Source organism: Lissotriton helveticus, chromosome 7, assembly GCF_964261635.1.
Source record: "Lissotriton helveticus chromosome 7, aLisHel1.1, whole genome shotgun sequence".
NCBI lineage: Eukaryota > Metazoa > Chordata > Amphibia > Caudata > Salamandridae > Lissotriton > Lissotriton helveticus.
Genome location: NC_136068.1, coordinates 278,708,560 through 278,730,500, shown reverse-complemented (window position 1 = coordinate 278,730,500; position 21,941 = coordinate 278,708,560). Strand labels below are relative to the sequence as shown.

At 48.8% G+C, this 21,941-nt stretch overlaps 1 protein-coding gene across 1 annotated transcript in view; it reads left to right on the top strand.

The window, feature by feature from the left end:
• Positions 1-21,941, top strand: part of LOC144768420 (protein-glutamine gamma-glutamyltransferase E-like) — a 204,263-nt gene that overhangs the window by 119,955 nt on the left and 62,367 nt on the right. The window contains exon 9 of the mRNA XM_078652063.1: positions 1,270-1,512. Within this exon, the coding sequence (XP_078508189.1) occupies positions 1,270-1,512 (243 nt within the window). The remainder of the gene's footprint in view (positions 1-1,269; positions 1,513-21,941) is intronic.

Genomic DNA, 21,941 nt, shown 5'->3' with positions numbered 1-21,941 from the left:
GGAGACAGCATCGACCACAGACACAGTATAATGTGTGACAAAGGCCGCTTTATTGGAAGCAGGTGCACCTTACAAACACAAAACCCTTGGCCTGTGCCGTACAAAACTAGACCTCACTAAATATGAACTGCCTAACAGCCCCCCACCCCACCCCTAAAATGGTTCCCCCAAGAACAACATAACCACAATAAACCAACTGCACAGTGCCTGACTACCTGACTAAATAACTTGTCGCCTGTATTTCTCCCCCCTCCTGTAAACACACCCCAGGCTTTCCTACCCTGACCTCCCCCATGGACTAGGAAAACACCCCTTGTCGACCAACACACCAGCACCTGTTCCAGCGACACGAGAACCCTTACAGCACAACCCCCTTGATGCACCAGCTCCCAAGAAAACCCCTCACCACATTCCCCTCCACACCAGAAAAACCCCAGGAAAACCCACCAACGCAAAACAACAAGCCATGTGAAGAATTAGGGTGGGAGGGTGGGGAAAAATGCTCGCTAATGGTCCTCCCGGCTGCTTTGTCACTTGCCACCAAAATAGTGACAAGGGACACAAAATTTCTGGTATTAAACTATTAACCCCCACCCAGCTCAAGGAAGCCCAAGCCAGCCCAAAGCTAGCCCAACCTGACAGCATCCTTAAAGGGGCCCAGCCCACTTACGGTGCTGGCTCTGCCTCTCCTCCCCCCCCTGCCGGGCCCCAAAACCCGACGGGGGTAACAGGCCTCCCACTGGTCAGCCGCTCCACCGCAAAGCCCTATTGGGAAAAACATAGTGACATGTAAAGTGTAATTAACAGTTGTATCGTCACATTCGCAAAGGGGCAGGTCCGAGACTCCGATTTAGAAAAAATACATAATTAAAGGGAATGAGGTGGGGAAATAAATTCAACCAAAAGCGGATATCGATTGTATTGGTAGGAACTGCCATCATGGCAACATGACAGAGCTGTATGGCACACTTTCAATTCGTTTTTTTCATTTAAATAAAAATGAAAAGCCAAAGTGGGATATTATTTGGGGGGGGAGCAATGACCCCTCTCACCATGGGGTTTTCTCCCATGGAGTGAGGGTCGTTGAAATGTACTTTCACTTACTGCGATTCCTATGCCTTGGAAATGTTTTGTGATTCAATCAAAGATGCACCACCGATGAAATGTAATGCTTCATGTGATTTTTATGTGCCATGATTTTAAAATATAACGTGACTTGTCAACCAATGTGGATCATGGACATTTACTGTCCTTTCTTGTCTCCTCCAGGTAAATATCAGTGCGGTCCCACCTCAGTGAAAGCCATTAAAGAAGGAGACATCGACCTCGGCTATGACGCACCTTTTGTGTTTGCGGAAGTGAACGCAGACCGAACCACGTGGCTTATTTTGAAAGACGAAACAAAGTGGAGAGTAAAAAGTAACAGCAGCTCCATTGGAAAATACATCAGCACAAAAGCTGTTGGCAGTACTAGCCGTATGGACGTCACGAACAACTATAAATATCCGGAAGGTAGGGTAAACACCTCTCATACCTGTTGTGTTCTAGTCTATTTACGCACGGGGCGCAGGATGCGTCCCGCGTAGCACCACGTGACCTAGGTAATAAAAAGGGCCCACGTACGCACGTACGCCAGTTGGCGACGGTGTGCAGAGCCACAAGCAATAACCCAGTGTCCGTGTGCTTACTTTATAATAGTAGGCCACTTGTCAGGCCTAGAGGTCCCAGGTGCCCCCTGAGCGTAGGGATCCCGATCACAGGGTACTCCCCTACGCCCCACACAACACCACAGCTGGCGACGAGGGTGGGCGTACCCTCGCTGTGTGTGTGCATCGCGCCCGATGTGCTGGGGCGGTCGCGGGCCCTGTCACCCGCTCGCGGCGCTCGTGCCCCACGCTCCGCTTGCAGTGCAGCCACACGTCAGAGGATACCGGCTTGGGGCACTCCATCTACTGTGCTCAGGTGAGCCGCTGCGCTCTGCATGTGCGCATGCTGTGCGTATTCAACGCTCTGCCGCACTGTGCCTCACGGGCCGGCCCCTGTGTGCCGCTTTGATTGCTGCGGCCCCCAGCTGCCTCCCGGTCGGCGACAGAGACCCCGAGCAGTGCCGCACTTGGGCTGCTGCCGGTGCGTGAAGCACGCTGTTGGTGCCGACGGGGGAAGGGCACTCCGCACTACTGCGGCCACGCCCCCTCTACCTCCGCGTGTTCGAGGCGCGATACTCCGCGCCACGTGCGCTCTAGCGAGGCCCTGCCCGAAGAGGGAGACAATGCTCTGTGCTACTGAGGGGGCTGAACTGTCCCCGTGGGGGGGGAGACCGTCCTGGCTGCTGAGAAGCGGTCGCTCCCCTGGCATTGGTATCGTAGCGCTGACTCTGCTTGTGATTTAAATTGGTGTTTGTATCCGGCTGAGATCGTAGCGCTTCACTGCTCCTGGCTGCCCACTCTGCATACTGGGATTAAATTGCTTATAGCGCTGACTCTGCTTGTGATTTAAATTGGTGATTGTACTCGGCTGAGATCGTAGCGCTTCACTACTCCTGACTGCCCACTCTGCATACTGTAATCAAATAGCTCGTGGCGCTGACTGCAAAGCTAGCATTGTGCATTGTGTACTTTAGCAAAGCCCTGCTTGTGTTGTTTTTGCCTTCGCTTCCTGCTGCCACCATTTGGTTGTTCTGCCTCCCAGACCCTGTCTCCACCCCGCTCCCGCCTCCCAGCTGACCCCACCTCCCACGGATACTACAGGAAGGACCCGCCTAACTCTGCACTGTGACCGTCCTGGCTGGCTCAGAAGCGGTCGCTCCCCTGGCATTGGTATCGCAGCGCTGACTCTGCTTGTGATTTAAATTGGTGTTTGTACTCGGCTGAGATCGTAGCGCTTCACTGCTCCTGGCTGCCCACTCTGCATACTGGGATTAAATTGCTCATAGCGCTGACTCTGCTTGTGATTTAAATTGGTGATTGTACTCGGCTGAGATCGTAGCGCTTCACTACTCCTGGCTGCCCACTCTGCATACTGTAATCAAATAGCTCGTGGCGCTGACTGCAAAGCTAGCATTGTGCATTGTGTACTTTAGCAAAGGCCTGCTTGTGTTGTTTTTGCCTTCGCTTCCTGCTGCCACCATTTGGTTGTTCTGCCTCCCAGACCCTGTCTCCACCCCGCTCCCGCCTCCCAGCTGACCCCACCTCGCCCCTCCCCCGCCACTATCCATATATGACAGATGCTTCAACGTGCAGCGTTCACGCGCAGCGGTCGCGCCCCATGCGCGCCAAAGGTGCGCCAAAGGTAAGCCCGTCTACGCGCGTCCGCCCTTGGACCGCGCCCAGTGCCAGACCCCCTGGCCCCCGCAAAATCCACTCCTCCATCATCAGGTATGACGCCGCCACCATCCTAGCCCTCAACCCCGGACGCACACCTCAATGCTACGAAGCTGCCCCGAAACGTACCCACGGCCCTTTCGCCTGCCGCTCCTGCAAATTTACCAGCATCAAGACCCTTACCATTACCACTAACCCCAAAATCAGCTCCGACTCCAACCACCTGAAGTGCATCCTGCTCAACACCCGCTCGGTCCACAGACACGCCACCGAACTCTGGGATCTACTCGATACCACATCACCGGACGTCGCCATCCTTACTGAAACATGGATGAACGCCTCATCAACACCCGACATCGCCATAGCCATCCCGGACAATTACAAGATCATCCGAAAAGACCGCACCATCCAAACAGGAGGAGGCATCGCCATCGTCCATAAGAACACCATCAAAATCACGACCAGCTCCGACGATAACCTTTCAACCGCAGAACACCTCCACTTCCAGATCCACACCGACCCCAGGACCACACTCAGAGGCACCCTCATCTACAGGCCTCCAGGAACCCGTAAACAATTCAGCGAAGACATCACTGACTTCATCAGCCCACATGCCCTCGCCTCCGAAAACTACATTCTACTAGGAGACCTCAACTTCCACCTGGAAAAGAATAACGACTGCAACACCACCACCCTTCTTGACAACCTGGCCAATCTCGGTCTTAAACAACTTGTTGACACCCCCACTCATGTTGCCGGACACACGCTCGACCCAATCTTTACCTCCAACAAACACATCTCCTTCGATCGCACCACAGCTCTCCATTGGACGGACCACAGTTGTGTTCACTTCAGCTACAAAACCAGCTTGAACCACAACCCCCCACAACCTATCCCCCGAAGAAAATGGAACAAAATCACCACCGACCAACTCCTCACATCGCTCAACCAAAACCCACCCGCCCTCTCATCGGACCCAAACCAAGCTGCCATCAAATTCACACAATGGATCACTCACAGCGCTGACGAATTGCACCCTTGAAAAACCACCACACCAAACAAGACAGCAAAAAGGCCCCCTGGTTCAACGATGACCTTAAGAAATCCAAGAAGATTTGCCGTACTCTCGAGAAAACATGGAGAAAAAACCCAACCTCCGACAACATGACCACCTTAAAGACAGCCACCCGCAAACACCACCAACTGATTCGATCCACTAAGAAATCAGCATTCAAGAATCGTCTCGACAACAACGCCCATAACAGCAAGGAACTATTCAACATCGTCAAAGAATTCACCAACCCCACCGCAGCCTCAAACGACATCACTCCCTCCCAAGACCTCTGCGATTCGTTATCCTCCTTCTTCTACAACAAAATTGCCGACATACATAACAGCTTCGAAAACAGTTCCAACGAACAATCCTCTCCACCCCCCTCTGAACCCAAACCGCCCCCTAACACCCTCAGCGCCTGGAACCCAATCACCACTGAAGACACCATCCGCCTAATGAATTCCATCCACTCTGGCTCGCCAACCGACCCATGTCCCCACCACATCTTCAACAAAGCAGACTCCATCATCGCACCCCATCTCCGTGATGTCATCAACTGCTCCTTCAACTCTGCTACCTTCCCAGAAAGCTGGAAACATGCCGAAGTCAGCGCCCTCCTGAAGAAACCCACAGCAGACCCCTCTGAACTTAAAAACTACCGCCCCATATCCCTCCTCCCATTCCCGGCCAAAGTCATCGAGAAAGCCGTCAATAGACAACTCGCCGCCTTCCTCGAATCCAACAACTCCCTCGATCCCTCACAGTCCGGCTTTCGAGCCAAACACAGCACCGAAACCGCCCTCATCGCAGCTACAGACGACATCCGAATGCTACTGGACAACGGAGAAACAGTTGCCCTCATCCTACTCGACCTCTCCGCCGCCTTCGACACAGTATGCCATAGCACACTCATACAAAGCCTCAACAACGTCGGAATACAAGGAAAAGCTTTGGATTGGATCATCTCGTTCCTCGCTGGAAGAACCCAGAGAGTCCACCTCCCCCCATTCAAATCAGAGGCCGCCGAAGTTATCTGTGGTGTTCCACAAGGATCTTCACTCAGCCCCACCCTCTTCAACGTATACATGAGTCCCCTTGCATCCATCGCGCGCCAACACAACCTCAACATCATCTCCTACGCAGATGACACCCAGCTGATCCTCTCCCTCACCAAAGACCCAAACACCGCCAAAACCAATCTACACGAAGGAATGAAAGAAGTAGCCGAATGGATGAAGAACAGCCGTTTAAAACTTAACTCGGACAAAACGGAAGTCCTCATCTTAGGATCATCCCCCTCTGCCTGGGAGGACTCATGGTGGCCACCGGCCCTGGGTACAGCACCCATACCTAGAGATCATGCACGTAACCTGGGCTTCATCCTAGACTCCTCCCTCTCGATGACCAGACAAGTCAACGCCGTCTCATCTTCATGCTTCAACATCCTACGCATGCTCAAAAAAATCTTCCGCTGGATCCCCACCGAAACAAGAAAGACAGTCACCCACGCACTGGTCACCAGCCGATTGGATTATGGAAATACCCTTTACGCCGGGACCACAGCCAAACTACAGAAAAAACTCCAACGCATCCAAAACGCCTCAGCCAGACTCATACTGGACATTCCCCGTCATGCTCACATTTACGGTCACCTGAAGGATCTCCACTGGCTCCCCGTCAACAAGAGAATAACGTTCCGTCTCCTCACCCACGCACACAAGGCAATCTACGACCTAGGACCCGAATGCCTCAACACACGACTGTCCTTCTACACACCCACCCGCCAACTACGATCATCCAATCAAGCCCTCGCCGCAATTCCGCGCATCCACAGATCCACCATGGGAGGAAGATCCTTCTCCTACCTAGCGGCCAAAACCTGGAATTCCCTCCCCACTCACCTCCGACTTACACAGAACCACCTCTCCTTCAGAAAGCAACTAAAAACCTGGCTTTTCGATAAGTAATGCACCCACCCTCCCTCAAGCGCCTTGAGACCCTCTGGGTGAGTAGTGCGCTATGCAAATTCCTGAACTTGAACTTGAGACAAGTGCATCAACAGCACCAGGGAACACTCGTAGAGCAATCACTGAAGCGCTTCACGACGCGTCAAGCCCAACAGGCTCCCCTGCCTGCAAGCATCACTAAGCACTGACACCTCCAAACATCACTTTGGTCCGCGGAGTCACGCGAACAGGTTCTGTACGCTGCACAGCTCCTCACCACCACAAGTATGGCCACCATACCCCCAATAGAGCCATTCGTGATAGAAGGGTCACCGTCGTCATTGGCTCTAAAGTGGAAGGACTGGGTGGATCGACTGCTAATCTTCTTCGAAGCCACCAAGGTCCACAAGGACCAGAAGAGAGCCATGGTTCTACACCTAGGGGGAAAGGATGTCCACAACATTGCTAAAACTCTGGTGGAAGCCACACCCAAAAACCACCACTCACTCATAAATGCCCTGAATGCATACTTCGAGCCCATGGCTAATCAGGACTATGAGAGGTTTATTTTCCGGCAAGCAAGACAACTACCGGAAGAGTCCCTAGACACGTATCATGCACGACTAAAGAACCTGGCATCAACCTGCGGGTTCGCAGACGTCACAGAAGAGATACGGGGACAAATCATACAAGGATGTGCATCCGCCAAGCTCCGAGAACGCATTCAGGAGGAACCCGGAAAGCCTCTTGCGGACATCCTTACCTTGGGCAGGACCAAAGAATTATCGAAAGCCCGTGCGGCCCACATGGAAGCTGCGCTCCAAGCGCCACTGAAGGCAGAACCGGTCAACAAAGTGACTGTGAAAACCCCAGCAAAGTGGAATAGGAAAAGCACAGGAGCTGCTGCGGGGACGCCAAGGAAGACCTGCGGATACTGCGGTGGGCCACCACACCAGGCAGCTGACTGCCCCGCCAAAGGAAAGCGGTGCTCAGGATGTGGCCGATTTAATCATTTCGAGAAAGTGTGTCGGTCCAAGAAATTCCGCAGACCCCGACAGGTGGTAAACGCTGTGCCAGAAGGCGATCCCAGTCCAAGCGACATGGATGATGACGAGGAGGAGGAGGAAAGAACTGTGCACAAAGTACACATGATTGGCACCGCGATCCGCCGAACTAGGCGATTACCTCAGTGCAACATTGGAGTGGGCAAACAAGAACTCATGGCCGTAGTAGACACAGGAGCGACCATCAATCTCATGGCCGCTGCTCTATATCAGACATTGGACCCACCCCCGAAGCTATCTCCGTCACCCATTGTTGTATTTGCCTATGGCCAAGACACCCCGCTCAGAATTCGTGGGAAGTTCAAGACAACTATATCGCATGGAGACCAATCCATCACCACTAACGTCTTTGTGTCGGAAGATGGGCAAGGCTTGCTACTTGGGTGCAGGGCGGCAGAAGATATGGGAGTGGTCATGTTTGCTCTTGGAGTTCACCAGGAGTCGGTTCAGCAACTAATTACTGAGTTCTCCGACATCTTCAAGGGCATTGGAAAGTTCACGGGGAATAAGGTACATCTCCACATCGACCACATCATTCAGCCGGTAGCCTTGAGACACCGCCGCATTGCATTCCACCTCCGGCCTCAAGTGGAGGAAGAACTCAAGAAGTTGGAGGCAGCCGGGATCATAGAAAAGGTCACAGGACCTACTCCGTGGGTCTCACCCATCGTGGTCACACGCAAACCAAAGCAACCAGGAGCAGTAAGGATTTGTGTGGACATACGACTCCCCAACGCCGCCATAAAAAGAGAGCGCCACATAACGCCCACCATTGACGATCTAATTGGAGAAATGGCATGGGCCAGCTGGTTCTCCAAGCTTGACCTGCGCTCTGGATATCATCAGCTGGTGCTCGACGAAGAGTCACGCAACATCACAACCTTCTCGACGCATGTGGGCCTCCGGAGGTACACCCGCCTTAGTTTTGGTGTGCCCAGTGCGGCAGAAGTATTCCAGAACGTCATACAAGAACTAATAACCGACATACCTGGGGTAATCAATGTCAGCGATGACATTATGGTACACGCTAGAACCATCCAGGAGCACAACACTCGTTTAGCGCTGGTGTTTCGGAAACTCAGAGAATCTGGCCTCACGTTGCATCGTGAGAAGTGCGAATTCCTGAAACGAAAATTGCGATTCTTTGGGTACACCTTCTCCGCGGACGGAGTCAACCCGGATCCCGACAAGGTGAAGGACATTAAGGAAGCTGCTCCTCCCACTACAGTTACTGAAGTCAGAAGCTTTCTGGGCATGGTAAACTACTGTGGAATGTTTATCCGCGACCTCGCCAATCTGACGCTGCCACTGAGAGAACTCACAAAAGACAACATGCCCTGGAGGTTGGGTCCAGAGCAGGCCAAAGCGTTTCAGGAAATCAATGGAGCTCTGTCTGATGCCACCACACTTGCATTCTTTGACCCCCGGAAATTGACACTCGTGGCCGTGGATGCTGGTCCGGTAGGACTAGGGGCCGTCTTAATGCAAAGGCAGAGAGCGGACGAGGACTGGGCTCCAGTGGCTTTTGCCAGCCGGTCCCTCACAGAGACTGAACAACGATATTCTCAAATCGAGAAGGAGGCGATCGCCATTCATTGGGGATGTCGACATTTCCACCTATATGTCTACGGAAAGCCGTTCGTGGTGGCTACCGATCATAAGCCCCTGGTCGCGCTATTCTCCGGAACTTCCACCAAACGCCCACTTCGCATTGAGAAGTGGATGCTCCAACTTCAAGACTACAACTGCCGAGTAGAGTACCAGCCTGGGTCCAGGAATCCCGCGGATTATCTGTCCCGACACCCAAGAGCAGCCACCCGAGAAGAAAGAGAGGACGCAGCTGACACTGAAGCATATGTGAGATGCGTCATGGCCCGGTCATGCCCAATGCCCATGTCTGTGGAGAATATCGCTGAAGCCACAAGAAGAGACGACTGCCTACAAAGAGCCATGAAGGCTATGCACAGTGGTAATTGGCACAAAGCCAAAGAAGAATGGAAAAGACTAACGCCTGTGGCTCAACGCATCATGGAAAGCCTACATCATGTGAGGGAGGAACTCAATGAAGATGACACTGGGTGTCTGTTGAGAGGTCACAGACTGGTAATACCGTCAGCTTTGACGGCCCAAGCAGTACAACTGGCCCATGTTGGCCACCAAGGAATGGTTAAAACAAAATCCAGATTAAGAACCAAGGTGTGGTTTCCACTCATGGACACTCTCGTAGAGGACACAGTGAGATCGTGTACTGCCTGTCAGGTCACATGGGACACGCCGAGGGAAGCCCCTGTCATCGCCGAGCCTCGACCTCAACGTCCGTGGCAGTGCGTCAGTCTGGACTTTGGAAGCCTTCCGGATGGGCGGCACACCATGGTGGTCATCAATGACCACTCCAAGTACCCAGAAGTGGAGGTGATACCCACCACCAGTGCCACGGAGGTCATCCCCAAACTAGAAAAGATCATAGCAGCCTATGGGTTGATGAGAGAGATACGGACCGACAACGGTCCTCCATTCCAGGGACAAGAATTAGCCAACTATCTCCGGATCCTTGGAATCAAGCATCGCAGAATAACCCCCCGGTGGCCACAAGCCAATGGGGAGGTGGAGCGCGTTATGCGAACTCTCAACAAGGTGATTCGAATAGCTCATGACAAGGAACAGTCCGTAGAACTGGCGATCTTTACATTCCTGAGGAGCTACCGACAGACCCCTCATACAACCACCGGGGTCGCTCCTGGACATGTGCTCATGGGGCGAGTGGTTGCAGATTCCATTCCTCACCACCCGCACTGGAGACCAGAGTCTTCCAATGAAAGCCGGATTGAAGCCCGGCGGCAGGAAGCCTATGCCCGCACCAGCAAGCGCCGAAGGGCCAGAAACTCCTAAATCACCCGGGGAGACCTCGTGCTACTAAAGAATCGAATCACCAGCGGAAAATTCCGATTGACATATGAGACACAGCCCTGGACCGTGGTGAATGTGAAAGGGACTCGTGTCATCGCGATTAGAGGCCGAGAGACTGTGACTCGCAACGTGTCGCATTTCAAATTGTTTCATCCAGAGACACTGGCTGCCTCCTCGCCCGAGAGGCCCGAGAGCAGGGCATCTGCAAGTCCGGTGGAAATCGGATCTCCAATCCCGACAGAGTGCCCTCCGGAAGATGGATCTACAGACTTAGCCAGTGGGGATAACTCACCTCCTGGGGAATCGGAGAACATCAACGTGGAGCCGAACGGAAGCAGCCCAGAAGTATGCGACCGTGACTCCATGCTCCTGGCAGGGTCTGGTGTCACTCCAAGCAGAGGGGCGTCCCAATAACGACTAAGAAGAAACCCAGAGCCATCCTGCCGCCTCCGCGATCATTTCACGTAACACTGTTTCACTATCCAGGTGGTTTGAATTTCTTGAATGAGACCGTGGAATGAGTCCAAGAGACTAAAAGTGACTGCCTATGGTATTTTCCACATGTATCTTGTTTGCAGTGTTTTCATTTTGTTTCTTTTTGAGCTTGGTGAGGAATGTTGTGTTCTAGTCTATTTACGCACGGGGCGCAGGATGCGCCACGTGACCTAGGTAATAAAAAGGGCCCACGTACGCACGTACGCCAGTTGGCGACGGTGTGCAGAGCCACAAGCAATAACCCAGTGTCTGTGTGCTTACTTTATAATACTAGGCCACGTGTCAGGCCTATAGGTCCCAGGTGCCCCCTGAGCGTAGGGATCCCGATCACAGGGTACTCCCCTATGCCCCACACAACACAACAATACCCAGCGACGTAGAAAGGGTGCCGTGGCGCCTTGTGCAATCAAGGAAAATGCCCAATGACCGCTATTTGGGTAGTAAAATAAATCACTAGACGGGCTTTGATGAGCCTCCTCAGGTCACCTTTCCTAAGGCTCTGCTCATACATTTTATTGCCCCTTACAGCATTTTGCTGTCCTTGTTGGCCTGAATGAAGTATGAGTGTCATGTTACTTTATTGCTGGCTGCTTTGATACTTGGTCAACCATGATAGCAATGAATCTAGCAAGTGTTAAATAAGGGTCTTATACAATGTGAGATGTGCAAATAATGTGACAATTCTACATTACGTAAGAATCAAAACATCCCAGTAGGCTATTATCGACTTTAGTATGTTGCTCTATGTGTAGAAGATCTGTGCAAAGGCGAAGAGGGATGTTTATTTAGCCAAATATGCAAGATGGGGTAAAAAGGAGCTGCAATTGGTCGATTGCTACCAATCTGAAAACACAGCAGTCGAGTCTGGTTGCTTATTGGACTAACATATTGTGTTCAACCTCATGGTCATAATCTCAAATCCCAGCGTGTCCACTCAGCCGTTTGTCCTTCTGAGGTTGATAAAATGAGTGCCATTAAGATGGGTAACAATAAACATCTGTTCTTCAGCGCCAAGATACCCTTGGGTGATCATGCACTTTACAAAATACACGTTATGTTAATTGGCTAAAACAATCACAAGGGCTATTTATGCGCTTTCTAAGTTGTGCCTACCAATACACACAAGCTGTATGTGACAAAACAGCCATTATAGACTTACCAAGAACTTATGGGCACTTAAAGTCCTTCCATTGCCTATCATTGGTTGGATTTATTCTCATTCGTTTGATCTTTATTCATTGGCTTTCCCATGCTTTTTGGAATGCACTGTTGGACTAGTTTGAAAGCCCTGCTGTTTAAATTATATATATATATATATATTCACTGAAAAAACCATAGGTTATACACCATATATAGTTAGGAATTAGCATTTAAAAAACCTTATTTTACTCACACAAAACCATTGAAATTCCATATATAGTTAGTTGCACTAACTATATATCGCGCACCCGCAATCCACTGCTGATGATGTCACATATTACATCATTCATGACATGGTCAGTGACATCACTGATGACATCACTGATGACATCTCAAATGACATCACTGATGACATCTCACTTGACATCAATGATCACATCACTGATGATATCATTCATGTGATAATACAATGCATCTCCTCACACTCTAATATAACCTCCGTTACACCCAGTGTTAAATACAGAGTATAATTTTTGAAACCATTGACACACCAATACTAGTTACTACATACGCACTCACTGATTCCTATGTCTACACACACATTCACTCATACAATCATTCATACATACAATCACTCATCTTTACAACACTATCATATGCACTCATACACCTATACAGACACTCACACTCCATCCATGGAGTTACTCACACACCTAGTCAGTCCTGAAAAGAATCAATCACACTTCCATTTTCTCATCTATACAGTTAAACACAGAACACCTTACATTTTTGAAACATATACTTACTCTCTTATAGAATCACTGATACAAGTACACATTGATCTGCACAGAGTCACACACCTCCCAGCCAGCCATACACACACTCAGTCTCCCATACAAATACTTGTGCAGCCAATCAATAACCCATATAGCTACTTATATAGCTACTGATCAACACATGCAGCAGCTTGCACAACAACAGACATACTGATGCACACTTTCAGACAGTTTAGTCACTAACCCGTGCATTCAGTAAGACGCATTTAATCACTCACTCATACAGTCAATCACGCACCTACTAAAACCTTCATTCAGACACTTATACATCCACTCATTCTTCAATATGTAAAACATATTTAAACTTTACAGAAACACATAATCACTGGATGTTGTCATCAGTGATGTCATCAGTGATGTCACTGACCATGTCATGAATGATGTAATATGTGACATCATCAGCAGTGGATTGCGGGTGCGCGATATATAGTTAGTGCAACTAACTATATATGGAATTTCAATGGTTTTGTGTGAGTAAAATAAGGTTTTTTAAATGCTAATTCCTAACTATATATGGTGTATAACCTATGGTTTTTTCAGTGAATTTTCAAGGTTTTGTAAATGCTAATTCCTAACTATATATGGTCTATAACCTATGGTTTTTTCAGTGAATTTCAATGGTTTTTTAATAGCAAATATCATAAGCTGTCGAATGTCAAGTACGTGGTAAGTGAAAACATTTTCGTGTTTATGCACACTGATCTGCTTTGAATGGTGCCCCCCCCCCCTCATTTCTATTAGGAGTACTCTCTCTTTGCAGATAGTGAAAGGTAGTTAACGCAGGCCTTTGCCCCCGTTGTAATCCGTCGTGCCTGCTTCTCTCTCCATTTGATTGATTGTTATCCAAGTATTTACTGTTTTAGAATTAGTTCTCTTTGGTTCATTCTCTATTTACAAACAAACACAGAGTCGCAATACTCTGTTTAGTCTTTGCAGATAACGAAAAATCGTGTAAAAAAAAAGAAAAGGAATCGAGCAAAATCAGTAGGCCACTAATGGGATCTCTTTTTGACCTCGCTAAAATAGAAACATTAGGAACAACCCCTCATGACAAATACAAAACTAGTGAGATGAACTGAACTCCACACAATGATGGCTGCAAAACAGCTCGGCTCCGCCACCCACCCCGCCCAAAATAACGATAAAGAGCTACTGCCTTGATTGGTTGCGGAATGGCCACAACGGAGCTACGAAATGGTGCTGCTCTCATGCTAACCCCAGCTTCGGTCTGAAACATCCAGAAACACTGTAGACTACCAATTCGATCAGTTCCGGTAGCGCCCCAATGTAACCCGGTAGAGAAGAACTAGCCCTCCCCTCTTTGACTGATGGTTCTTGTTGCCTGTCCTTTCTGTTGTCATTTAACAGAACTATTTAGCCTGCTGAAAGGGGTTGTGTTTCGACCGCTGGTTGGTGGAGACATTTTGACTATATTCTGGACCTGCGTTGTCGCGTAATGCGTCATATGACGCGCCGCGTTAGCGCATCCGGAAGTCATCCGGGGCGCGCAGCGCGTAACGTAAGCATAACAAGTCATGTGACTTGTTAATAAAACTTTTCATTGGTTCATTTTACTTTTCTTATTCTAATGATGAAAGCCTTGGTCATATCACCTAAAAATTACGCTTTTAATTACTTCCGAACATTATTTTCTCTTAAATATGTTATAATGTTCCAGGCTAATGTACTTTCCCGGAAATTTTACAACTGTCCTGCAAGTAAAATATATTCTTTTTTCGAGAAAAAGAGCGTTTCTTCGTCCCATGACGGAGCCGTTGAGCAAAAGAGGGTCGACCTGCTGTCTTAGTCGCCGATACGCCTGAATATGAGATTCTTATCGATCACTTTATGTTGCAGGAATAGAAAACACAACAGCCCTTGACCATTTATCTTTACTGCGTTCCTTCGTATTATACCTTTTACCCTTCATGTAATTGGTCTGCTTTATTTCACTTGCCTTTTAATGATTCTAAAACAGTGACTATTATTAAAAACTTTACCAATGTATACACTACTACCATGTTTTCTTTTAAAAACCTTTATTGTGAAAATTTCATTATACAAATACGAGCCTATAACCACGTGGGCCTGCCACGGAGCAAACTGTAATCGTATATGATGAATAGACATTTACACTGTAGAGGAACGTAACGGGCGGGCCATTAGGTTGCAAAAACTAAGGTGTCTAACAGTTACGGAATCGGTGGACGTACATTTTATAATTAAAATACGACAGGGCCAGTTACAATAAAATTATCTAGATATACATTTGCGGGCAAGTACCATGGGTGACGTTAATTCGAATTTTCAACAGTACAGTAATCAATAACACATCAGAACTTAATATCAATAGGGATGTCGAAATATTCAATCAATTCTCGTCCCCGCCCGCCATGTGCTTCAAAACTGCATACGTATCTCGTGATTTCAAGGTTCTGCAACCAGTACACAACAAGGAGTTACGAGTCCCATTTATTCCGGCGCCATTTTGAGCGAGGACGGGCAGGTCCAGGATATAGTCAAAATGTCTCTACCAACCATCGACTATGATGATGTTCATATGCTGTATTTATTAGAGTAACACTCATCTGCCCGCATGAAATTAATTTACCACAATCTAAACATGTCATTTTAATCTTTCCAAAGTTCTTCTAAATATTTGGGACCGTTTCCCTTGCCTCTGAAGCTCTCAGTGCCACTTCTTTGATGAATGTACTAGCAGGTCAGGGGTTCTCCTCCAAATCTCTCTTTTATGCAGCACTATAATTAATTGGTGCCACCTCTCCATATGACGATGCATGGTATAGTTACCACAACTATATATTTTTTCGGTTCCTCTGGAGAGTTCATCGTGGCAGATGAAGCGTGTAACATACCGGGCATTTACCTTTTTTTGCATGTACAGGAAAGGAAAAAAAAATCGAGCGTTCGAGTTCTTAGGTGTCCCAGGGCCATTTTAGTGGACCAGGCCCAAATCCAAAGAACAGCTATCTCACAGGCTAATGGGGCGACCCACGCCGAGTTTCAGCATTGTAGGATGACCACACAAGTACAGCAACTTGCTAGACATCACCTCGGTGCCATCCGGATCTCGGCGCCCCACTGCAAATGAAGTGCCTCTCAACTATGAAACCACCACGGTGACATCCGGATCTTGGCGCGTTGTGCTGCCTTCGGCCTATTCGCACATCGGTCCGCTACTGACGCCATCTCACAGGCTAATGGGGTGACCCACGCCGAGTTTCAGCATTGTAGGATGACCACACCAACTTGCTAGACATCACCTCGGTGCCATCCGAATCTTGGCATCTCAACGCCTAGTGGTATCTTCCATACAGAAAATATTGTTACGCTGCCTTTGGCCCCATTCGCACATCAGTCCGCAACTTAGACATCACCTCGATGCCATCCGGATCTTGGCATCTCAGCGCCTTGTGGTGTCAGTCAGAAAATATTGTTGCGCTGCCTTTGGCCCCATTCGCACATCAGTCCGCTACTGACACCATCTCACAGGCCAATAGGGCGCCCCACGCCGACTTTTACCATTGTACGATGGCCACACCAGTGGCACAACTTCCTAGACATCACCTCGGTGCCATCCGAATCTTGGCATCTCAACGCCTAGTGGTATCTTCCATACAGAAAATCTTGTTACGCTACCTTTGGCCCCATTCGCACATCGGTCCGCAACTTAGACATCACCTCGGTGCCATCCGGATCTTGGCATCTCAGCGCCTTGTGGTGTATTCTCTTCAGAAAATATTGTTGAGCTGCCTTTGGCCCCATTCGCACATCCGTCCGCAACTTACACATCACCTCGGTGCCATCCGGATCTTGGCATCTCAGCGCCTTGTGGTGTCTTCTACTCCGAAAATATAGTAGAAAATATTGTTGCGCTGCCTTTGGCCCCATTCACACATCAGTCCGCTACTGACACCATCTCACAGGCCAACAGGGCGCCCCACGCCGACTTTTACCATTGTACGATGGCCACACCAGTGCCACAACTTGCTAGACACCACCTCGGTGCCATCCGGATCTTGGCATCTCAGCGCCTTGTGGTGTCTTCAAATCAGAAAATATTGTTGCGCTGCCTTTGGCCCCATTCGCACATCGGTCCGCTACTGACGCCATCTCACAGGCCAACGGGGCGCCCCACGCCGACTTTCAACATTGTAGGATGGCCACAGAAGTGCGACAACTTACTAGACACCACCTCGGTGCCATCCGGATCTTGGCGCGTTGTGCTGCCTTCGACCTATTCGCACATCGGTCCGCTACTGACGCAAACTCACAGGCCAACGGGGCGCCCCACGCCGACTTTCAGCATTGTAGGATGGCCACACCAGTGCGGCAACTTACTAGACACCACCTCGGTGCCATCCGGATCTTGGCGCGTTGTGCTGCCTTCGGCCTATTCGCACATCGGTCCGCTACTGACGCAAACTCACAGGCCAACGGGGCGCCCCACGCCGACTTTCAGCATTGTTGGATGGCCACACCAGTGCGACAACTTACTAGACACCACCTCGGTGCCATCCGGATCTTGGCGCGTTGTGCTGCCTTCGGCCTATTCGCACATCGGTCCGCTACTGACGCAAACTCACAGGCCAACGGGGCGCCCCACGCCGACTTTCAGCATTGTAGGATGGCCACACCAGTGCTGCAACTTGCTGGACACCACCTCGGTGCCATCCAGATCTTGGCGCGTTGTGTTGCCTTCGGCCTATTCGCACATCGGTCCGCTACTGACGCCGCCTCACGTGCCAACGTATTTTCTCCTAATTTTACACCCTATGCCGCATAACAGGTCATGTGACTTGTTTATAAAACTTTTCATTGGTTCATTTTACTTTTGGTTTCCTAATGATGGAAGGCTTGATCATGTGACCTAAAAACAACACTTTTCATAGGATGAAAACTATTTCTTTTCCCCAAACGATGAAAGCCCCACCTTGTTTCTGGATGTTTCAGACTGAAGCTGGCGTCAGCATGAAAGCACCACCATCTCGTAGCTCAGTCGTGGTCATTCCGCGAGCAATCATGGCAGCCGCTCCCCACCAGAAGCCTGCAGGAGTCGGAGCCCCCAAAACTTTTGATGAATTCTCAAGGCGGAGGGGACGCTTTCGAGAATGAGGTCCAAGACCTAGCAGACAAGCGTCCGATTTCCAAGGTGTCCCAGGGCCATTTCAGTGGACCAGGCCCAAAAAGGAAACAGCCTGCCGCCATTTTGAGAGTCCTGTGACAGCCGCCTATCGCTGCACCGCAAGAGTGGGCGCAACTCAGCTGAATTGCGGCTTTTGACACAGTGGACCAAAAACGGACGGAATGGCAACTGAAACGGTAAAGGGGCGCCCCACTACAACAGATGACACTCCACCTGGAGAGGCCCGTTCACGCCGCCTCCCCCGGGGCGCTCCACGCCGTTATTCGGAGCAGCATTGTAGGATACCAAAACCAGTGCGGCAACTTACTGGACATCACCTTGGTGCCATCGTTCTGCTGCCTTGGAACTATTCGCGCAACAGTTTGCTACTGATGACCCAACCCCGCGACGCCCCATGCAGTTATTTGCTGGGTGGCAACTTACTAGACATCACTTTCGTGTCATCTAGATTTCAACGCGTTCTGCTGCCTTGGAACTATTCGCACAACAGTTTGCTACTGATGACCCACCCCCCGCGACGCCCCACGCCGGAAATCTGGACGTTGTGCTGCGTTGGGACTATTCGCACAGCCGACCGCTACTTCGTTGTTTTTCCCTAAAAATGTTTATATGTTATTACTATTTTTGTTTTCTTGTATATATTTATAAATTATTAAAGTTTTATAATCTTACTACTTTGTCGGAGTGCTATATATTTTTAATGTGACACATAATTGTAAAAACTTTGATGTACAAACAGTCATCCCTGGAATCTTCCGCTTCAGGCTCGGTCCCCTCCCCAATCACAATACAGGATGGTTTTCAGATAATAGCAACGCTTCTGCTGTGACGAATCTCATCGAGTGTGGGCCTTGATCTACTATAACTCCTTTGAAGAGGGGTGATTCTTTACAGCTGTGGCCATAAACTACATCTGCAGGGCTAGCTGATACCCTAGGACCAGCCTGGACAATCGGACACAGAGGAAAAGGAGTGTCAGAGGGTGCGGTAGTGAATAGGGCGAAAGGGAGGTGTCGGGCGGGCACAGGGTGTGATTCTCAGGGAACAGCAGCGCAGATGGGGGAGGTTTATTACCCATGCATAAGACAGAGAGCGGGGGTGACCACTGCCTGGGGGAGATGTTTGCGAGGGTGGGGAGCCATGCTAAGGATCGACAGCGTGCACAGAGTGGGTCTGGTCAAGGCATCTAAAATGGCTGCCGTGCACGACAAAAGTGTGGCATTTGAAAAAAGACAAGATGGCGCAGACAATGTTTTTCAACACTTCCTGATTTCCTTCGAATCGAACGTTAACAGACGTTGGGGCATATTACCAAAGTTAAGCGATATTTATCCCTAACGATGCTTAGCAACGATTTTTTTACCGTCAGAAATTATCGCAGATAAACCTTGCTATTATCAAGGTTTATCGGAAATACGATAAAAAACGACCGCAATGCATTAATATCGCTGAAAACTCAGCGATATTCATGCATTACCGAGCTAATGCTCTTAGCCATGTTATCCACCTCCCATTGGATAACATGGCTAAGAACTGCTCAGGGCAGGTGGTAGCTTTTAGAGATATTCGCCCTTATCTCGAATATTTCCAAAAGTTGATAATAGGAGATAGCGATGTTAGCGACTGTTTCCAGTCGCTAACATCTTGGCATGCCCACTTTGCATGTCATTAGTGATAAATATCACTCACATGCAAAGTGGGGCCCAAGATGGTCGCTATCTTCTACTAGCCGTCGCTAACTGGTGTTAGCAACAGCTAGGTAATACACATATAATTTTATCTCCGCGAAGCGGAGCGCTGTTACAGATATATATCTTGTTTCTGAACGTTAATTTCTCAAAATGCACTGAAGCACATATATTGAGACCTAGCAAAGGCACATCGGGCTACCAGTCCCTACAATTTTGCCAAGTTTCGTGCAAATCCATTCAGCTGTTCGATCCTACCGAGAGACAAGATGGCGGCCGCTACGGACTGTTTGGAATGTTTACAGACACCGGAGAGCCAATCAGCTTCGCTTCGCAAAGCTCCGTAACGCGAAAAGTACGCGAAGCGGTGCGCTGTTACAGATATATACCTTTTTTTGAACGTTAATTTCTCAAAATCCACTGGAGCACATATATTGAGATCTAGCAAAGGCACATCGGGCTACCAGTCCCTACAATTTTGCCAAGTTTCGTGCAAATCCATTCAGCTGTTCGATTATTATTATTTTTATTTTTTTTTGCCCCGCGGGGCCCTTTTAAAACCTCCACATCAAACCTAGGGGGTCAGCGACAATGTACTATGCCCCCTTATGGTCATTTGCCCCTTCGCTTCGGCCTCCTCTTGTCTCTCGATCCTACCGAGAGACAAGATGGCGGCCGCTACGGACTGTTTGGAATGTTGACAGACGCCGGAGAACCAATCAGCTTCGCTTCACAAAGCTCCGTTGCGCGAAAAGTCCGCGAACCAGAGCGCTGCCCGGTCCGCTGTTACAGATATATATCTTTTTTTAAACGTTAATTTCTCAAAATCCACTGGAGCACATATATTGAGACCTACAAAAGGCACATCGGGCTACCAGTCCCTACAATTTTGCCAAGTTTCGTGCAAATCCATTCAGCCGTTCGGGCTAAAAGTGAGGCCAACCGCCCTATGGAAAACTCAATGTTAAAAACATGTTTTGGGACCCCCCTTTTTTCTCGGCCCCCACTGGACGAACCCCCCCCAAATTTTCAAGGGCTGCTCAGAAACAAAATGTGCCATTTTCCTGAAAATTTCAGCCAATTCCGTCCACAAACGCCAAAGTTATTAGACATAGAATTTTCAAAAAACCCATAGAGAAAAAATCCTAACTATATATACCTACTGGCGACCGCCAGTAGGTAATATATATATATATATATATATATATATATATATATATATATATATATATATATATATAATTTATTTATGTATTTATTTATATAGCGCGAACATGATCCCGAAGGATATCAGAGCGCTTCACAATTTGAGGCAAAGGCAACAAATCAGAACATGAGTCCAACATGGGGAATCCAATGGGCATTGAATCAACCAGTACAAACATAACAGCTCAATACAACCTCAGTGCAGGAGTAGGAATGGGCTATATACCAGCTTTTGTAAAGCACACAGCTACCTCCGGAGAGGTGTCCCAGCACTGGGGGCTGTCGGGAAGATTAAATGAGCTATTGCCCAGCATCACATGGTGCTGGGCTAACCTGCTGCTGGTGATCGAACCATGAACCCCGTGGACCGGAGTCAGGCACCCTGGCCGCTGCACCACACCTCTTCCATGACCTTTGTTGATTGCCTAATTAATCTTTAAAAGGGAGGAGTGCACTGTATTTCCCATTATGATGGCTTACTAATGTCAAGACTATTGCATGAGGGAATGGAAGTGTGGGGGTGGTAGAGATGTGCTACTTGTGTAATCAGTATATGGACTATGCCAATGTGTGTTGGGCTATAGCAGTTATTTTTGCTTCTGTTGCGTCTTTTGCTTCCTTTTGTTTTTTCTCGTCTTCCTTTTATTGGTTCCCACTGTGGTAAATTCCCAGCTACCACCGTAGGTTGTAGTTTAATCCTTCATTAGTACTGTTGAATCTGAATGAAGTGTATCAGTAGAACACAGAAAGGACTCTAACAACTTGTAATGTCGCATACCATAGTGTTACAAAGGGAGGAATGTGGTCCATTTTTGGTGTGAAATGAACTAAAATCAATAATACAAAGTTTTAAAAAAATGATTTAGGGACAGATGTAGGTAAAACTTATTTACCGATTCTTAATTACCGAATTTTACCGATTCGGTAATTAAGAATCGGTAAATAAGAAGTGGGGGTATGTAGGAACATCCAGATGTTCCAGTTACCGAATCGTTAAGAATCGGTATTTACCGATTCGGTAAATACCGACCGGTAATGCTCCATTCATTCCTATGGGCTTTGAAGCCCATAGGAATGAATGGGGCATTACCGGTCGGTATTTACCGATTCGGTAAATA